Raw genomic sequence first — 19,552 nt, 5'->3', positions numbered from 1 at the left:
TACCTTTGGTAGACACTTGGGAACAGTAAACATGTGTATCTGAAAAAGAGAGACACTTTGTGTAAGTGAATATGGTATTAAGATTTAGTAATTGCCAGAGAATCTCAGGAAGCAACTTCTGCCTGAGGCAGGACTGTTAGACTGAAATGTTCTTAGCATGGTTATAACGCCTGCGAGATGCATTTTAAACACAACTGGTTTGACTGGTGTCTAAAACAAGGCTGATAAGGAGTCCAGTGCTTGTGAGTCTAAAGAGACCAATCCTAGAGTTAAAAAAAAAACCTTTAAAAGCCTCAATTCCTCCATTTTGAGGCCATATTTTACCTGTGTTACAGTTTCCCAAAATTAAACAGCTTTGTATCATAAACAGCTGAGCAGTCATCCCGAAACGGCGAGGAATGACTGCCAAAAAGAACTTCCTGTTATGTTTTTCATTATTGTGGCTATTGATCATTTATGAGTAACAGCAAAAAAAATGAGGGATTTTTCTAAACATTGAGACCTTCCCATTGGGATCAAAATGCAAATGAGTCAGACGAGGTTCAGATTGGAAGAGGGAAAGAGGAGAAAATTATTTATGCGAAGCAACCAACTCCATGTTGCAGCACCTGTAAAGCATTTGGTCCATTACCTATGTCGTCTTTAATTCCAGTTTGCCATTGTCTTCGGATGCCTAAGCTTCCCTCCTATTTTTTATCATATTAACATTTACATCTCACTTCAAAATTATCAGTCATTCTTCACTACAATTCAGTGCGGTGATCAAACAAATTGCCAATCCTATTTCCCTGATAAAGAGTTTGAGGCACTGATGGTTCAGATAAATGATGTGTTTCTACAGCAATCAGCAGTGCACAAAAGTGTTCATTTTGAGGCCCCTTAGCTTTTTTGTTCGTCATCTCCATTCTTAGACCACAATTCATTCTGCACATAAAATACTCACAGTAATTCAATCATGAAAAGAAAAAGTTTACACACTGTCATAGCTCCAGCTGCTATGACAAAAACGCCATAGACTTGGTGGCTTGAACAACAAACTCTTATTTCTCAATGCTGTGGAGCCTAGAGCTTCAGTCTTAGAATTAGGTATTTCGTGCAAAGAACAAGAAACTTCTGGGTAAACCAGGATGCAGTTTAGGCCCGGGTCACCTCATTTCCAACTCCTTGAATCCCACTTCTATTATTAAAGAAAAGTTATTCTGGCACTTGTTAAAATGGTAAGAAAAACTTTATCCAGGACTATTGCAATAGGTATCAAGACTGTAGCAAGCAACCGGGGAGAGATGGGGCTCCACTTCATATACAAGAACAAGTGGAAGTTTCTAGCCAAGGAGCAGGTGGGATGGGAATGGAAGTTAGCTTTACTAAAATTCCTAACAGGAGACATCAAGGATAGGGGGCATTTTTGCTAGACGGGACCATGCAGGACTCTTGCCAGCAGCAGGCCAGGGTGATCAGAGACCAAGGGCGTGAGGGCTCTTGCTAAACTGACTTAGAAAGATTTTTGCTAAAACTGGACTCTGCCAGGATGGAAGGCCAGGGTTTAGTCGAGCACAGTGTTCAAAGAAGCCTGACTAGTTTGCAAGGAGAGTCCTTGTCACTATGTACCATAAAAATGTGCCGACGGTGTCATAACATTCTGGAAGCAGCCAGCATCTATGACTGCACTACATAAATGATTGGGTCCCATTCCACCATGAGTTTCATTATCAAATCTTGCCCTTGAGGTCTTCTTCATGTCCTTTAGTTCAGTCTACTCAGCATGGATACAGGGAGGTTTTATATCATAGACTCTTTCAAAGCAAAGATATGAAAGGATGTGACTATGTGTCTGCTCAGAACTGGGAGCTGACAGATAATCTGAATAGAACCAAGGGGCTCAATGACACCCACCCCTCAAGTCTTAGTTTTCTGTGGTACCTGCTGTTTTCACCATGGAAATAATTATTTAGAGAGATTCCTGAAAACACCTGTCTACTTCCTTCCTTTGTCACCTATAGTTGGTCAGATTTCAAAGCACAGAAGTTGAGTTAGGGTAATAGTTATGATACTTTCAAAAGTAACAGAAACCAGGACAGAAACTGACTTAATAATGAAACTTACTTTTACACATAAAATATTCAGAAGTAGGGGAAGACTCGTACATAACATGAAGAGTTACAAAATTATGTAATTTTTTAAAAAGCAAGGTATATTTTTCGGTCTCCTCACTATTTTTTCCTTAATATCTACTTCATTCTGATCTTGTCATGGCTTCAGTATGGCTGCCTATGAAAATTTAAGTTATATGCTCCCTGGGTGTGTTAAATAGAAGGCAGAGAGACAGTGATATGATTTGGCTGTGTTCACACCCAAATCTCATCTTGAATTGTAGCTCCCATAATTCCCAAGTGTTGTGGGAGAGACCTGGTGGGAGGTAACTGAATCGTGGGGGCGGGTCTTTCCCATGCTGCTCTCATGATAGTGAATGTCTAACAAGATCTGATGGTTTTATAAATGGGAATCCCTGCACAGGCATTTTCTCTTGCCTGCTGCCATGTAGGATGTCCCTTTGCTCTTTCATCACCTTCTGCCATAACTGTGAGGCCTCCTCAGCCATGTGGAACTGTGACTCCATTAAACCTCTTTCCTTTATAAATTATCCAGCCTTAGGTATGTCTTTACTAGCAGCATGAGAACAGACTAACACACACAGAGCTATGTCCTGTACACATAAATTAAGAGACTGTAAATTATATGCCTACCCCAACCCCATTTACCATCACTGGATTAATTCCATGACCCACAAAATTTATCTCTTTCTGGAGCAAAGGATGAAGTACATGCTTCATCCCAATCAGGACTCTGTTAAAAAGAAAGAAATGGGAAAGGATCACAGCTAGGTGACTGTACTCAGAATCTGTTGTTAGCACACCACCATCTCTGTTCCTCCAACTTCCCTCCACAATTCAAAGACTAAAACCCCGTAGCTACATTTTATAGACATCCTTACTCATATGATACAGGTACAAACTCCTGCAAAGAGAGACAATTCTGCAAAATGTGTAAAGTAAAAGAAAAGCAGAAGCTATAATGTGATGGGCAGACCACAGTCATGAGAAGTTCAGCAGCTTCCAGAAGTTCTGGGAATTACCCTCTTCAGCAGGCAGCAGAAATCACTGGAGACAGCATCCTGTGGCCCCAGTAATTCTTGATTTCCTAATTGTTAGCAGAGGTTTTCCTTGATCTTCACTTCTCCAACACTTCTGATAGTTCTGTAAACATCTATTTCTTGGCACTAAGTTTTTTTCCTGTTTACAATATCTAGAATAGTGTCAGTTTTAGTGACCCTTAACTTATGGCAAACCCAGCATCCCCTTTACCTGGAAAGACAGTGACACCAACTAGTACAAATGCCATTAGGTGATTTGGGGGAAGGACTGCCGAAAAGGAAAATAGCATGTCCGCTATCATTTCTAGTCTCCTCTTTCATGATATTTTAGGTCAGTTTTGAGCATAACCACTTTGTCAACACTTATTTATTGACCAGAGAGATTCCCCCTCCATATACGGCACAAACCTTACAATGGTGGCCTGGAATATACACCCACAGATAAGAAATTGAGCACTGGCATCTGCTCTGCTTTTGATGAGTGCCTCAGCTTGCTTGGATTCATGGCCTAAGGCATGTGCAGAGATCACATCGAGAGATAAGAAGCAGCAGAGCAAGAGAGGAGGTGCCAGGCTCTTTTTAACAACCATCTCTCACAGGGACTCGTAAGGTGGGAATTCACTCACTTCCGCCTCCCAAGGAGAGCACTCATCTATTCCTGAAGGATCCACCCCCGTGACACAGACACCTCCCATGAAGCCCCACCTCCAATACCGAAGACCACATTTCAACACGAGATTTGGAGGGGACCAACAGCCAAACGGTAGGAACAAATGAACAAAATTTCCTGAAAAAAACTTACCAATCATTTTCTAAGAGACAAAAATATTTTAACACCAAAAATGTAGGAAAGAGAATTTTTATAAAGGACAGCCCTTTAACGTGGACATATTTACTATTCTAAACAAACAAGCAAACAAACACATTCTACTCAACCCATTTCTCCACAGAGCAGTGAAGGCTCCTTTCACTGAGCATCCAGGCTACCAGTACATTTGAAGCCACTGTCTGAGTGATGCCGGAGCACATCCCACCTCATGAGAGAAGCCAACATCGATTATTTGGGACGCTTCTTAGCCTGTTTCATCACATAACTGAAACCCTGCTACCATTTTTCTTTCATAAAAATAGTAGGCCATTTAAAATCAATATTAATATGATTTGTAACTGCTCAGCTAGTGGAAAAAGTTGGTTAATCTGGTCAGGGCTGTTTTAGTGGAGGAGTGATCCTGAATTTTGTAATCCCTTTCTTAGAATACTCCATCAAATTGTATTCAATCTTTTAAAATCCCCAGGTATCAGACATTGTTGAAGTGTGCTACAAAGTGCTGGAATGTAGTAAGCAAATTAAAAAATAAAATATGCTTACTGATTTATCTTTTATTTCCCGGTACATAACTAAGAAACTTTTCTTTTTTCTTTTTATTCAACACACAATTTCTTCAAATTCTCCTTTCTTTGGATAACATAGAAAAATTGTATCACTGAGAATACATGTGGAACCTGAACAGAAAGAGAGAAAAATAGCAATAGGAACTTTCATAGTTTCTTAGAAGCTAGTGTAATCCGGAAAAAAGTCACAGCTCCACCGCAGCATTGTGTCTGACTCCTGGCTCGGATGAGAGACTTACATCTGATCACAGAAGTTTTGTTTTATAAGTTTGCCTCTTCAACTTCTTCCCTTCAAAACATGTTGAGAAACAGATATTGCAAGGGCAAGACCGTGCTATGAATATAAAAAGTGAACAGAAAACTGAAGGGCATGGCTTCATTCCAAGGTCGAGGCGAAAAGTACTGATAGTAGTATTTTTCTGTTTTCCTTTATAATATCAGCAATAAATTCTGAAAAATATTCTCTATCTTTATATTGAAATCCACATAAAATAGTCACATTGATTAGAATGTTAAACATTTACCTATTTTTAATTAAGTATTGGACTTCTGACAAATTACATTTAAATAATGAAGGCTCATAATAATGGAGAAAGATTGCTTAGGGAGTATATTGCAGGATTTTAATTATTATTATTTATAATGTTACTAAATATCACTGACTTTGTTTAAAAAGCAAAGCCACTAAATATCTATAAAATGTGACTTAAAGCATTCCTAGTAACAGGCGACTCCTATCTATTTTAAAATGCTTCAAAAATACTACAGTATTTGTGCTCCTGATCATCATATCACATTATCTAAAGGTTACTTTTTATGACATATTGCTCTTCCACTCAAAGGTCCCCTGTGACTTTTCTTCTCACTTAGATTAAGATACAGGCCTCACATGATCTAGTCCCTAATTTCCTCTTAACCCCATTACCTGTCATTTTTCTCTTCCTAGCTCTCTCCCATCTACCCAGCCACACTGGCCTCTGCCCTGTCCCTTGAATACACCAAGAACACTCTGGATTGCTGGTCTTTCGGCAAGTTTCCCCTTTCCTGTGAATGTTCTTCCCCAAGATAACCCTGTGGCTAAATACCTCACTTCCTTTAGCCTTGAGAGCTTGTTTGGAGGTTCTAGCAGGGGAGCGCAGCTACTCGTATACCCTTGACCGAAGACCGGTCCTCCTCTATCGGGGATGGTCGTCCTCTTCGACCGAGCGCGCAGCTTCGGGAGGGACGCACATGGAGCGGTGAGGGAGGAAGGGGACACCCGCCTAGCCAGCCAGATCAGCCGAATCAACCCTGGCGATCAATGGGGTGACAGATGTCGCAGCCAGATCGCCCTCACATCCTTCCTTTAGCCTTCTAATCAAATATGGTTTGTCTGAGAGCCATCCCTGACCACGTGTGTGTGTGTGTGTGTGTGTGTGTGTGTGTATGTACACCTTATGGACCAAATGTTTGTGTCCACCCCAAATTCCTATGTTGATGCCCTAACTCCCAATGTGATGCTGTGTGGAGATTGTGGAGATGGTGCCTTTGCGGAGGCCATTAGAATTAGATGAGGTCCTGAGAGTCGGGCCCTTGTCCGACGGGATGAGCGTTCCTAAAAGAAGAAACAGCAGCTCTCTCCACCACGTGAGGACATAGCAAGAAGGTGGCCATCTGAAAGCCAGGAAGAAAACCCTCACTAGAACCTGATTTTTCTGGCACCCTGTAGGAAAATAAATGTCTATTGTTTAAGACAACCAGTCTGTGTTTTTTGCTGTTGTTGTTGTTATGGCAGCCTGAGCTAACATAGTACACATAAACACGCATGTGTATTTGTCGCGTATATGTGTGTATGTACATATTCATGGATTCGTTTCTTTTGGTTACATTGTTCTCCTTGCTGCTACTGCTGTCTATTCATAATGATCCTTCTGTATTTTCCTTCCCAGTGCACATACTATGACCTCTACTTGTTAATTTGCTTATTGCCTCTTGTCTCCAATAGAATATGAGCTCTATCATAATGAAAATGGCCATTCCATTGTAATCATGCTTCTGAGCTTTTCTTAAAGCTTTTCTCTTCCCTCCTTTGGATACAACTTCTTGTTGGAAAGTCTGCAGTAAGAGAGGCATGTGATCCACTATCCTTCTCCACCTCACTTGCTCCTTACCTTCCTGTCCCCTCCCTGCTCACTTCTATGTGGACCTCAGGGGTATGGACAAGGTGGCGAAGAATACAGTAGAACTGGGTGAATACAGCTGGATTCTGACATGTGTGTCTTAAGCCTTCAAAGGCATATAAACCTTTTTTTGCCTATAGTCTTCATTCGAGTTTGTTAGATATACCGTTTGGCAGCCTAAGGTCTTCTTTTACTCTGGCTGTTTTTCCCTCAACTACTGTGCAATGGTAATCATCTTTCTACAGTGTCACTTTGCCTGTGGACATCTCTCATTTGCCAAATCTCTTTCAGAATTGTTTCTCGGCCTCTTCCCTTCTTCTGTCTTTTCTTCTTTGAGAGATCACACATCCTTGTCCTGCACATGCAGTTTGTTCACGCATTGCCCTTTATAACTTTGCTTTTCCACAAGCATTTAACTCTGGGCTCAGCCTTACATCTTCAGTCTTCTTCAGGTAGGGATGAAATGTGTTTCTCTTCCAGTTACTGAGACTGCATAACAAATTACCTTAAAACTTCTACATACCAGATGACCATATATTATGCTAAAGGATTCTGAGTCAAGGCATGAAGAGACTATTCCAGGAAGTTCACTGAGGGGCTCAGCTGCAAGACTGGAAGCCGAGGGGCTAGCATCAGCTAAAGGTACTTCACTTATATGTCACTGCCTAATGCAGGCTCTTGACTGGGGTCTCAGCTCCTCTCCAAGTATCCCCTTCATGTGGACTAAGTTGGACTTCCTCAAAGCAAGGTGGCTGGCTTCCCCAAAACAAGCATCCTGAAGACAGAAAGTTAGACAGAGGCTCTCTGATTTTGTGATATAGCCTCAGAAGTCATGCAGCAGCAGAATTATTTCTCTGTGCTCTCTGATCAGAGCAGTCACATCATACCCTGGTTCAATAGGAGGAGAAGCAGGCTTTTCCTTGGCAACAGGTAAAGTTCTGGAAGACTGTATTGCTATGACCTTGGCAAAATACAACATCTCAAGAATTTTTTTTAACCAAATTGCTAGGGAAAGATGTCATATGTTCAAACCCTTGTTACTTATCTCAAGGTAAGGAAAAGCATTTCATCCTCTGTGGCAAGTGGGGAGTGAACGGAGAAAAAAAATGACAGGAAAACCAACAATAGATTCCCAGGAAATTCTCTTCTATTTCTATTTCTTTCTTAATTTCTTTTCACCTTCAAAAGGTGGGTATGGGAGAGGAGGCAAAACAAGGCTTTGTCACTTCCTTTGAAAACCCTGTATAAGCGGACCAGCACTTCCGTTTGGAAGCTGGGAAATGCACTAATTTTCTTTACACATGGCCTTAAGGGAGACTGCCGAAATGTAGAGTGTTCCATTTATACAGTTCAGTAAGTATAAAGTTGAATATACTGGCTCATAAAATGAGTAGAGCCAAATTGAGAGAATTGAATTTTAGAAATTGAAGGATTGGTTGATGTTTGGAAACCTGTTAATATATTTGTCATCCACAATACATAGAGTGCTTTTAGAAAACAATATGAAAAACACACAGAGATTTGTGAGAAAGTCTTATGAGAAATAGGCTAAGGACATGAAGTGACACACAAATACAAATAACCAATAGAATAATCTACAAACTAATTGGATAAACAAAGATTAGGTAAGTAATAGCAAGTACTCTTTTCAACATATAAAAATTACAAGTAATATAGAGTAAGATTTTGTGAGTTCAGAGGTAGATTTTCTTTTCTGTAATAAGCATATAACACTTTGTGTACATGTGTACACAAGTGTGCTTTTGTTTTTCCAATTACAAAAATAAAGTGTGAGCGTAGGACTAGGTGATGTCCAAGAGTCCTTCCAGGTCTAAGGTCCCATTATTTTCAGCTAAATATTTTTATTGAAATATCCTTTCAGCAGCTGGCTTCAAAACTTCGAATACCGCCCCAATGTCAATGAAAGAAAACCAAATGCCATAGCCTAATGCTCAAAGGCCTCTAGTCTTACTCCAGTGCGCTTTCCCATTTCAACTGTGTGTACCTTAATTGCAATCATATCAAGTGACCAATTCTTCTTCCTACCCAGGTCCATGTCATTATTCACATCGCTTACAACACACTTTTTACCTGGAATGCTCTCCCCTAATATTTTAATGATGCTTAAATGCTGTTAAGATTTAGGAAAACAATACTATCATTTTATCAAAGTTTTCAATGATTCCTCCAAAGAGAAAGAACCCTGAGCCTTTTCCCAACCGCCCTTATAAAATTTTCAACTATTCCTCTTAGTTATCTGTGTATATATCTCAACTTTACCATAGATAGTATGTTCTTTGAAGGCAAAAACTGTGTCTTACTAATACTCTGAATCCCTGACAGCACTTGGCCAAATATCTTATACATTTTTTCAATAACAAATACAAAAATGATGTTAGTAATAGGCCTGATATTTAGTGTTTATTGTGCGTCTAGGATTGTATAAAACTTGATTGGAATCATCTAAGCCTCATAACCTTCTGAGATAGATACTGTTATTAGTCTAATTACAGACTAGGAATCAAAAGCATAAAGGGAGTAAGTAATTTGCCTATGTAAAAATAAATCTCTTTATATGAGCCCTTTTCTTTTTTCTAATGAGCCTATCAACAAATCCTGGGGGTCTTATAGCATATTTCAGTACATAACAACAGAGTAAAAGGAAAGAAAAACAATGAAAACAGTCTCTAAACATAAAAATAGAGGCAGATAAATGGTATATACATTCAAAAGAGTAAGCAAAGATTGGATTCTAAAGTAATCTGACAATAAGAATTAGGGAAATAGAAGTAGGAAGGTCAAAGTAGTAAAAGCATTATTTGTTATCTAAAGATCGCCATCTTAAGAATATTTTGTTGTATGACTTTTTATATTCTTTTAAATGATACACAAAAACAAAAACATGAATTCACACGTAGATCAAGCAGGTACAAGAACACATTTTACCCTCTAGTTCTGCGTGAATGAGCGCCTAAGTGGAAATTCTCTGTTGTTACTGATTGCAGCTTTCCGTAACCCAACCATCTTCCCTTTGAAAAGGAGTGTTAGTCTGATAAGGATTAAAATGCTGTGTACTTTTCTCATTCCCTTGGCATTTCTTCAAGCCCCACAGCCCCAGGACTTTGAGGATATTGAATTTGGATCACTCAAAGGGCAAAAGGACATGTTTAAAGAGGTTAATCGTGACCTCATGTACTTACTGAAGGCTGTGCTTCTAGTTCCAGAACAAAGGGAAAACCTGGCTGTTTCTGTTTAGAAGTGCAAGGACTCAGAATGCGCCAGAAAATATAGGCCTTCCAGGATTGGATGAAATTGAAGCATTGGATCACAATTGAGCGTAAACCTAAACCTCTCTGAATATGTGTGTGATTCATGGCAGAAATTTAAATTTGAAAAAGAGGAACGTTAGAAGTAATAAAAACAAGAAGAAATGAGCCCTCACTTCATGCCAGAATAAAGTAGACATGTATTACATTCCTCCCTTTTGTGGGTCCCTTCCACACCTGTTGTTGCTTTCCTGGGGAATTAGCCAGAGTGATACAATTTCTAAGTCTTAGTGGGGAGAAATAATTGTGTCCCAGGTTCAATTTTTCCACCGTTGTTCTTGTTTTTTAATATATTTGACATAGGACTATTGATTTAGTATAGTGCTTCAGGGAAAGGAAAACATACACCAGGTACACACAGCACATGAAAGCTTTTAGCATGTGTGTATGAATTGCATCACCCTGGCTCAGAGCTTCATTTGATTTTTTTTTGGTTGTTTCATTGGTTAATTGGTTGATTGGTTTGTTGGACATGTTATGTTAGAGAAATGACACCCTGAAAGGTGAGTCAGCTCTATCTCTGGATGATTTCACACATACTTAGTTGAAAATGCTTTCCTGGACTCATGGTCCTCAGAAAAAGTACAAACTCTGATTTTATTAAATTAAATTAAAACATTATTCTGCAAAAGTAACAGCCCACTTGCTAAGATTTATAGGAAGAACATTTCGTGCATATACTTTTTAATCAATTTTGTTCTGAGCATTTATGTGCCTGGCACTGAGCTTTAGTGAAAGATTGAAAAGACAAGAGTATTTATCCACAGAAAAACTAAAAACTAGCATGGGAGAAAAAACAATGATGGTAGCTATCAATGGCCAACTTGAAATCATAGTCACACATATTTTATAAAATTTGATATTAACAGCAGTATCACTGCTGCAAATAAATGTGCTTGGACTCAAGCAGAGCAGGTTGATATTTTTTTCTCTGCCACAGTGGTACTTGAAAGCACAGCATTCATTCATTCCCAGTTCATAAGGCAATGTGGCCACCTACACCAAGTCATTTAACCACATCAAGCCTCTGTTTTCTCATTTCTAGAATAGGAACTAATGAAACTACTTTCTTCTTAGAGTTTATGTGAGAAGAAAATGTGACAATAAAGTACATCTTTTCAGAAGTCTTAACAGCATAGCTTCTTTTAACTATGCATGCAAATCTTTAACCAAATCACTAAGTCATAGACATTGGCACATTGTAAGATATAATTCCAGCAGTCAGAAACTTCCAGAGACAATGAATGCTATTGGGCAGTTGTGATTGCTGCAACGGGGAGCCGTAGGCACATGACCAATTGGGTGAAATGCTGCATGAGAGATTCAAGCATTAGAAGGTTAGGTGGACTCATTTCAAGACCTCATTCTCTAATTCTATTGTTTTTGCCTCTTATTTATGCCTCACACCCACTTCCTGGAAGAAGTTTCTATCTTATGTTTTTCCTAGAATGGACGAAAAGAGAAACCAACAGTGATTTGTACTTTCAGGCCAAATGCCCTGGAAAAGGCTGATTTTTCTGGAGTTCTCAGCCTATGAATTTGGAGTATTCAAAAGACTCAGGTGACTCTGATCTCCTGCCTATCCGAATTGGTTAATTAACAACTGAAAGTTCTTTATGGTGCTCTTACTTCTGACCAGAAGATTCAAGTACCAAAACCAAGTCTATCCAACTTCAGAATTCTTGCCCTGCATTTCAACTCTGCACAGCTTTCCAGATGGGTGTATCCACTACCAGGCAAGACTGCCTCAGCTCAGCAACAGAGAAGGAAGCTTTCTTAACCAGCCAAATCAACTCAGTTAATGCGTATTGGCCAATACTTACCAGGAACCCTGAGATTTCTAGGTACATTAGCATACATGTGGTTGAGGTTCCTGGGTACTAGGCATGTTTAGATATGAGATATGCTTTCACGTTTTGTTTTGTTTTTTAAATGTCTTTTTATGTGCTGCTGACATATATTAAAATACAGGGAAAATACTAACAAAATAAAATGTCCACACTGGAGGAATTTAATTAAATCTGAATACATACAGACAGACTCCACATACATACCAGTGAATGTAGAAACTTCTTGATTTCAGTTTATCATAAGAATCACCACTGTGGTCCTGGCTGGTGGTTATTCTGGGGCTGAGCAGGGCTAAGTTTGGAGAGGGAGTGAAATATTTCTTGCCCACAATTTTAATTTGTAGAATTGATAAGCAATGAACATAAATAATGTCATAAAGGTTATCCACTTCTCCTTGTGTATGATAACTAAGTTAGAGGACAACAAAAGGAGCATTCTACTTAAAGTGTTGTCCTGGTCATAAAACTAGGTGATAAAAATTATACATAAAAGTAAGTAAGATACACTTCCAATTATGTGGTCACTTTCAAAATAGGTGTAATGTGATACTAAAAGAAATGTATGTTCTGTGGACTTGGGGTGGAAAATTCTATAAATGTTCACTGAGTTTACTTGTTCCAGGTCTGAGTTCAAATCATAAATGTCCCTGTTAATTTTCTATCTCGTCGATCCGTCAATATTAACAACGTGGTGTCAAAGTCTAGTGATCCATCTGCTTCGGCCTCCCAAAGTGCTGGGGCCTGATCATTTACATTTCACCACCACCAGGCCTGCTTTACAAGAGCTTCTGAAAGAAACACTACACACAGAAAGGAACAACCAGTATCAGTCATCCCAAAAACTTACCAAAAGGTAAAGAGTATCTCCATAATGAAGAATCTATATTAACTAAAGGGTAAAATAGCCAGCTAGCATTAAATGACAATATTAAACTCACAAATATCAATATTAATCCTAAATTTAAATGGATTAAACATCCCAATCAAAGACATAGACAGGCAAATTGAATAAAAAGTCAAAACCCATCAGTACACTGTATCCAGATCCATCACACAAGCAAGGACACACAAAGACTCAAAACAAAGGGCTGGAGGAAGACTCACCAATCAAATGCAGAGCAAAAAAAAAAAAAAAAAAAAAACAGGAGTTGTAACTTTTGTCTCTGACAAAATAAACTTTAATAGTAACAAAGACTAAAAGAAGTACCTAGACGGAAAAAGGATCAATGCAGTAACAGGAGTCAACGATCATAAATATATATGCACCCAAATAGGAGCACCCAGCTACATAAGACAAGTTCTTAATGACTTATAAAGAGACTCGGACTCCCGCACAATAATAGCCAACATCGTGAAACCCCATTTCACTAAAAATATAAAAAATTAGCCAGGCATGGTGGCAGAGACACCTGTAAGCCCAGCTATTCAGGAGGCTGTGGCAGGAAAGTCACTTGAAGCCGGGAGGCAGAGGTTGCAGTGAGCCAAGATCACACCACTGCACTCCAGCCTGGACAACAAGAGCAAAACTCCATCTCAAAAAACAAACAAAAACAAAACAAATGACAGCCAATGAAAACAGCAGCACTGGGTGGGCACAGTGGCTCATGCCTGCAATCCCAGCACTTTGGGAAGCCAAGGTAGAAGGATCACTTTAGCTCCGGAGTTTGAGACTAGCCTGGGCAACATGGCAAGACCCCATCTCTACAAAAAATACAAAAATTATCCAGGTGTGGTGGCACATGCCCGTAGCCCCAGCTACTCGGGAGGCAGAAGTAGGAGGATGGCTTGAGCCCGGGAGACAGAGGCTGCAGTGAGTCAAAATCATGCCAGTGTGCTCCAGCCTGGGCAACAGAGTCAGACCCTGTCTAAAAAAGAGAGACAGAAAGAGAGAGAGAGAGAGAGAGAGAGAGAGAGGGAGAGAACAATGGCACCAGATTGGATGTGGAATTGTCAATACCACTCACATTAGTACTGAGAACGCTCAAGAAGTCACATCAATTCAAACCAGCTTCCACAATATACTTCCCTCATTCCCAGTAAAGGAGGATGTCAAAAGCTAAAGGAAAAGGTATACTTTCTTCCTTTGTTCCATGACCTGTAATCACGTAACATGATACTTACTTTTAGGTCAGGACGCGCCTTCATTTTCTTGGGCTTCTTCTCAGGAGGACCCTTGAGCTTCTCCTTTTCCTGGTTCCGCTTAAGACGCCTCAGCTGCTCTTGAATCCTCCGCCGTTCTTTCCGCATCTCTTCTCGATGTTGTTCATCAAAAAGGACAGATTTTCGACTGAACAATGTGGGAGGCAGAGGAAGAAAAATCACAGGACCATAAGCAAACCTTAACCAAGAAGACTATCCTGATAGTTTAACACCTCAGGACTAGAGTAATCCATCCAGGCTAAGATAAAAAGGGCTACGTGCCATTCCCATCTCCCTCCCTAATCAGCACTCCATTTGCAGAGGTAACTCTCTTAGAATAAGTCCTGAGTAATCTCTAAGATTTTTGCAAACCAATCAGTCAAAATGCAAAGGACCAAAATGGAACAAGACATGCCTTTATCTTGTGGCAAATAAAGGACAGAATTTTCCCTGTAATTTGGCTCTATTCAAACCCAAAATCTAAAGGCAAGACAGTTCTCAATTACAGCAGAGTTCTAGAAACACCTGTGAAGAATCCTGTCACTAAAACTTAAGCCCCCTCCCCCAATCACCATTCCCCATCATTATTATTCTCCCTATCACACTCAAAAGTGGTGAATTAGGACAGGCGCCGTGGTTCATGCCTGTAATTCCAGCACTTTGGGAGGCTGAGGCAGGCAGATCGCTTGACCCGAGTTCAAGACCAGCCTGGCCAACGTGGCAAAACCCCATCTCTACTAAAAATGCAAAAATTAGCTGGGCACGGTGGTGCACGTCTATAATCCCAGCTACTCAGGAGGCCGAGGCACGAGAATCGCTTGAACCCAGGAGGTGGAGGTTGCAGTGAGCCGAGGTCACGCCACTGCACTCCAGCCTGGGCCACAGAGCAAGACTCTGTCCTCAAAGAAAAAAATAAAAATGGTGAATCAAACTCACATGAATTCTTCATCTTTTGTAGTCCGTACACGCACGTAGGCATCAATGACGGCTGGTTTTCGGACTGTCGCACAGCGAACATACTCTTTCCCCTCTTCATCTCGAAATGTGCGATAAATCTTGAGACAGTGTCCAGTGGCGGAAGAGTTAAGGCTAGTCACAGAAGCTGTGTCATCATCTCTGTGATTGTTTCCTGATGTTGCTGAGCCTGCTGCTGCAAGGTACAAAAGATTTTCAAATGTTCCCCTTACCTCCCAAATGATCATTTTCTTGGGGTTCAGTGGAGATATCAAAGCTCAATTCTACAAAAAGCATCAAAGTAATCATCAGTCCCAAGAATATACTGATTTGTCCTTTCCTGACTTCATTTTAGCCACTGTCAATTTCCCCACTTTTTTTAATTTTATTTTTTTTGAGACAGGCTCTCTCTTGCTCTGTCACCCAGGCTAGAGTACACGGGTGCAATCTCAGCTCACTGCAACCTGCACCTCCCAGGCCCAATCCATCCTCCCACCTCAGCCTCCTGAGTAGCTGGAACTACAGGTGTGTGCCACGACACCCAGGTAAATTTTCATAGAGATGGAGTCTTGTCATGTTGCCCAGGCTGGTCTCTTAACTCCTGGGCTCAAGCAATAGGCCAGCCTTGGCCTCCCAACAGGCTGGGATTACAGGTGTGAGCCACCATGCCTAGCCAATTTCCCAACTTTTCTAAGTACAAAAAGTTCTGAAAGAACCTCAAAGAACTACATGCTTGCTATAGGAGACCGAGAAACAGACTCCTCTGAACAAAAGGGCAAGAGAAAAGACCAAGTAGGAAGTGGGTGATGATCACATTACAAATAAAAGCATGCAAGGCCAAGCGAAGTGGTTTATGCCTGTAATCCCAGCATTTGGGGGAGCTAAGGTAGGAGGATCGCTTGAGCCCAGGAGTTTGAGACCCGCCTGGGCAACAAAGGAAGACGCTGCCTCTATAATTTTTTTTCTCCTAGCCAGGTGTGGTGGTATACACCTGTAGTCCCAGCTACTCAAGAGGCTGAGGTGGGAGGATCCCTTGAGCCCAGGAGGTTGAGGCTGCAGTGAACGAGCCATGCTTGCACCACTGCACTCCAGCCTGGGCAACAGAACGACACCATTAAAAAAAAAAAAAAAGTACCCAAGCATGCAATTCGGAGAAAAATAAATGGCACTACAAAAACAAGTCCTGAGTCTTAAAGCCTAGCTAGCATATGCTTCTCAAGCATTAATATGAATAGGAATCACCTGGGGATCTTGTTCAAATGCAGGTTTTTTGTTTTTTTTTTTTGAGACAGAGTTTACTCGCTACCGCAACCTCTGCCTCCCAAGTTCAAGTGATTCTCCTGCCTCAACCTCCCAAGTAGCTGGGATTACAGGCACCCACCATCATGCCTGGCTAATTTTTGTAGAGATGGGGTTTCACCATATTGGCCAGGCTGGTCCTGACCTCGTGATTCGCCCGCCTTGGCCTCCCAAAGTGCTGGAATTACAGGCATGAGCCACCACACCTGGCCCCAACGTACCCTTTCTATATACAACCCAACCCCCTCCCTATCCTCCCATTCTTACCTGTAGAAAGTCTCGAATATGCGTATTGGCCCTTTTGGAGTTAGGCCCAGGAACTACAAATAAGGGACACTGCTGGCCAACCACAAAAATATCCACTAATTCCCGAATATAGTAACCCTGTCTTGTCCGAATGATCAGGAAATCAGTTTCTGGCATCTTATGAAGATAAATTGGAGCACGAAAAAGGTTGTTTTCAAATGCCTAACAAAAGTAAAACCACAAAAGTTATATACAGAGTAGTCCTGGGAAATTCAGTCCACTACTGAGAAAGCAAAATCAAGCTTATTGCTCTCCATCTTCATTATGCCATCTAAAGTCTATCCAGTAATACAAATAAATAATAATATGGATTATCAAATACAATTAAACAATTTTTCATCCACTGTCTATCCTTCAGAGTCAGTAGGGGAGAAAATACAGCATGTAAATTCAGATGAAGCTAGCTCTGCCATTACCTGTATGATGTCAGACAAGCTATTTAACATGTCTGAGCTTAGTTTCCCTCACCTACAAAACAGAGATAACTTAAAAATGCCTATACCTTGGGGTTGGGGTAGGAAAAAGAATTGCCTATACCTCACAAGACTGCTATGAAGATCACACATGAAAATTACTTTATAATGTACTAAGTACTATACTACTACTCTAGATCCCAATGTAGCCCGACATACAACAGATGAGAATAACATTTGTTGAATAAATTAGGGAATTAATTAACAAATAAAACAACACTGGGCACAGTGACTATTTTGCAAGATCAGAAAAGGAATGGCTGTTTATTGTGCCACATACAATTTTCTTTCCTGAGTATGCAAATGAGACTAGCTACTTTTTAATCTAAGCTTCTCGGAGTTGTTTCTCTGAGGGATCTGTTTACGTGTCTGTGGTGTGTGTCTGTATGTTCGATTCCTCAACAGAGTATTCAATGAACTATTCCATTGCACTCTGGAAGTGAAAAGAGCACAGGGTACATAGAGGTTAGGGGGTTATATGCATGTAAAGAAAAAGCATCACATCTAATACTGGGAAAGGAACACATGGGACCATATACGTTCTCTATTATGTCAAATTCCTGATAAGATGAGCTAGTGTATGTTCAAGGGCTTCCCAGAAGTCTTCCCTAATACATAGTCCACAGTCTGATACTGGCAAAGCCAGAAGGGCCCTTGGAGATCACTTCCCAATGTTTCAGTAAAGAAGTGGCTTTAGTGAGGTAAGGGCCACTCAAATTGTGATTGAGCTGAGACCAAAGTCTTGCCTCCTGCTATTTGTTGTTGGTTCCATTCCACTTTCCACCTTCCCTCTCTGGAGAACTGAAAACTCAAATTTCCAGGAAGTTGATAGTTTTAAAGGCAGTACATTATCTCTTTTTTCAGATGGAGGAATGGAACTATAGTGAAATGATTTATCTACAGTCACAAGGCCAGATGTGGGACTGGGTCAGGAATCTAGGTGACCATGCTCTGGCCACACCTCTGTTTAATAACTCTATCAATATTTAGGAAGAAATGTCATGCAATTAAGTGGTGAATGTTATTACTTAGACTAACTAGGAGGTACCGTATGTGACATTCAGTCATTAGAAAGCCTTTGCCATCCTCCTAGAATTCAAAGTTGTTTGGGGTTTCTTGGATACTTATTTCCAGAGCAAGATTGAGGGTAGAAGGGGAGAGCGGTGTGAACGTGCATGGTTGAATTTAATAGGCGTTTAGACTTCCAGCAGCTTCTGAGCATATAATAAGCAGGCTTTATAAGCATGAAATTCATAGGTAAAAAAGTAGTAAGCGCTACCTTTGAGCTCTGGACCTGGATCTAAGGCTTTATATCAGCACTTAAGTGTTTCTATAAGATATAGACAGAAGGGAGTTACTTAGGCACTTATTTTCTGTGAAGTTTGGGAACTCATTGGGCAAAATAGGGAATAAATAGAACCATGAGATGTCCTTGGAGAAAAGCGTATTGTTTTTATAGTCCCATGAAACAGCTTTGGACAACCATCATCTCCATCTCCATGAACTCAGCAATAAGTATGAAGTCCTATTATATTCATAGAATAGATCAATGACATTTAATAACTCCTTATTTCACTTACATATTGAAATGAGTAATGAGAGTGAAGTACAAAGCCAGTGTTAACTCTGTGAATGGAGTACTGGTTTTCTACTTAATAAAAGCTACAATTAGCATGAATGTTGTTGTACTCTGATTGCCAACTGCCTTAGAGTAAATATCACACTTGTTTATTGTAATTTCTTTGACAGTCTTTCCATCTAAATTATTCATCCTAGTTTTAAAGGGATTCTATGAAAAAAATGCAATAAATGCTTGTAATACTTTTTCAGAAAACTGTATTCCAAATCACTTTATAAAGCAGTGTGAAAACAGTAAAACAGTTATAAACCAAGTTGGCTGTCTGTTGTTCTGGCTGATTGTCCAATTCAGGCCAGTCTGTGTTCACAGGCTGTCAAGTGCTATGAAAGGGTCTCCTCAAGAGGGTGGGAGGTCAGCCCATGTGACCTCTAAGGTTTCTTCCAGCTCTTTAGTATACAATTTGGTGAAAAGCTAAACTGGTGGTAGACAGGATAGAAAACATCTGCAAATGTCATTTAAAAGGTTTTGGATTTTCTTTGTCTTAGGGCTGATAAAGACCAAAAATTATTTTGCCAAAGGGCACAGCTTATATCTTCCTGTTTACGGCAGCCATTACTCATTTGTCACATGATTTGAAACAATAGTGCTATGTTCAAATCCACGGTGCTATCACTTTAAAATGGAGTAAAGTTTTCTTTACATGCCATTTATAGAATGCTCTGTCATACTTACCCATTATGTTATTCTGAAGGGTGAAGGTAGACAAGGACTTTATGGAGGTCCTATGTATGTGAATATATATATTTGAAATGGCTGAGTGGAGAGATACAGGTTATGCCTGTTTGTGGGTAATACTTTTCCTCATCGGGTGCATGTTCATATGCCACGTGTGCACATGCATACATACATGCACACAGAACAGGG

The 19,552-nt window shown here is 40.2% G+C and overlaps 2 protein-coding genes across 9 annotated transcripts in view; one reads left to right on the top strand and one right to left on the bottom strand.

Moving 5' to 3' along the window:
• LOC135272552 (ubiquitin carboxyl-terminal hydrolase 26-like) overlaps positions 1–19,552 on the top strand; it is a 50,337-nt gene that overhangs the window by 21,652 nt on the left and 9,133 nt on the right.
• Positions 1–19,552, bottom strand: part of LOC135272554 (transcription initiation factor TFIID subunit 1-like) — a 63,545-nt gene that overhangs the window by 39,682 nt on the left and 4,311 nt on the right. For 5 of the 8 annotated variants that reach the window (XR_010340581.1, XR_010340582.1, XR_010340583.1 and 2 more), the window contains exons 1-3: positions 14,954–16,518; positions 14,000–14,165; positions 4–39 (exon numbers count right to left, since the gene is read on the bottom strand). Coding sequence is in view for 5 of the 8 variants with exons in the window: in XM_064370962.1 (XP_064227032.1) it covers positions 4–39; positions 14,000–14,165; positions 14,954–15,219 (468 nt within the window). In the remaining 3 variants the exon portion in view is untranslated. The other 3 variants (XM_064370959.1, XM_064370958.1, XM_064370960.1) reach the window with 3 other exon arrangements.

This window comes from Aotus nancymaae, unplaced genomic scaffold, assembly GCF_030222135.1.
Source record: "Aotus nancymaae isolate 86718 unplaced genomic scaffold, 86718_ANA_hifiasm-v0.15.2.pri h1tg000111l, whole genome shotgun sequence".
NCBI lineage: Eukaryota > Metazoa > Chordata > Mammalia > Primates > Aotidae > Aotus > Aotus nancymaae.
This window is presented reverse-complemented; position numbering and strand designations above follow the sequence as displayed.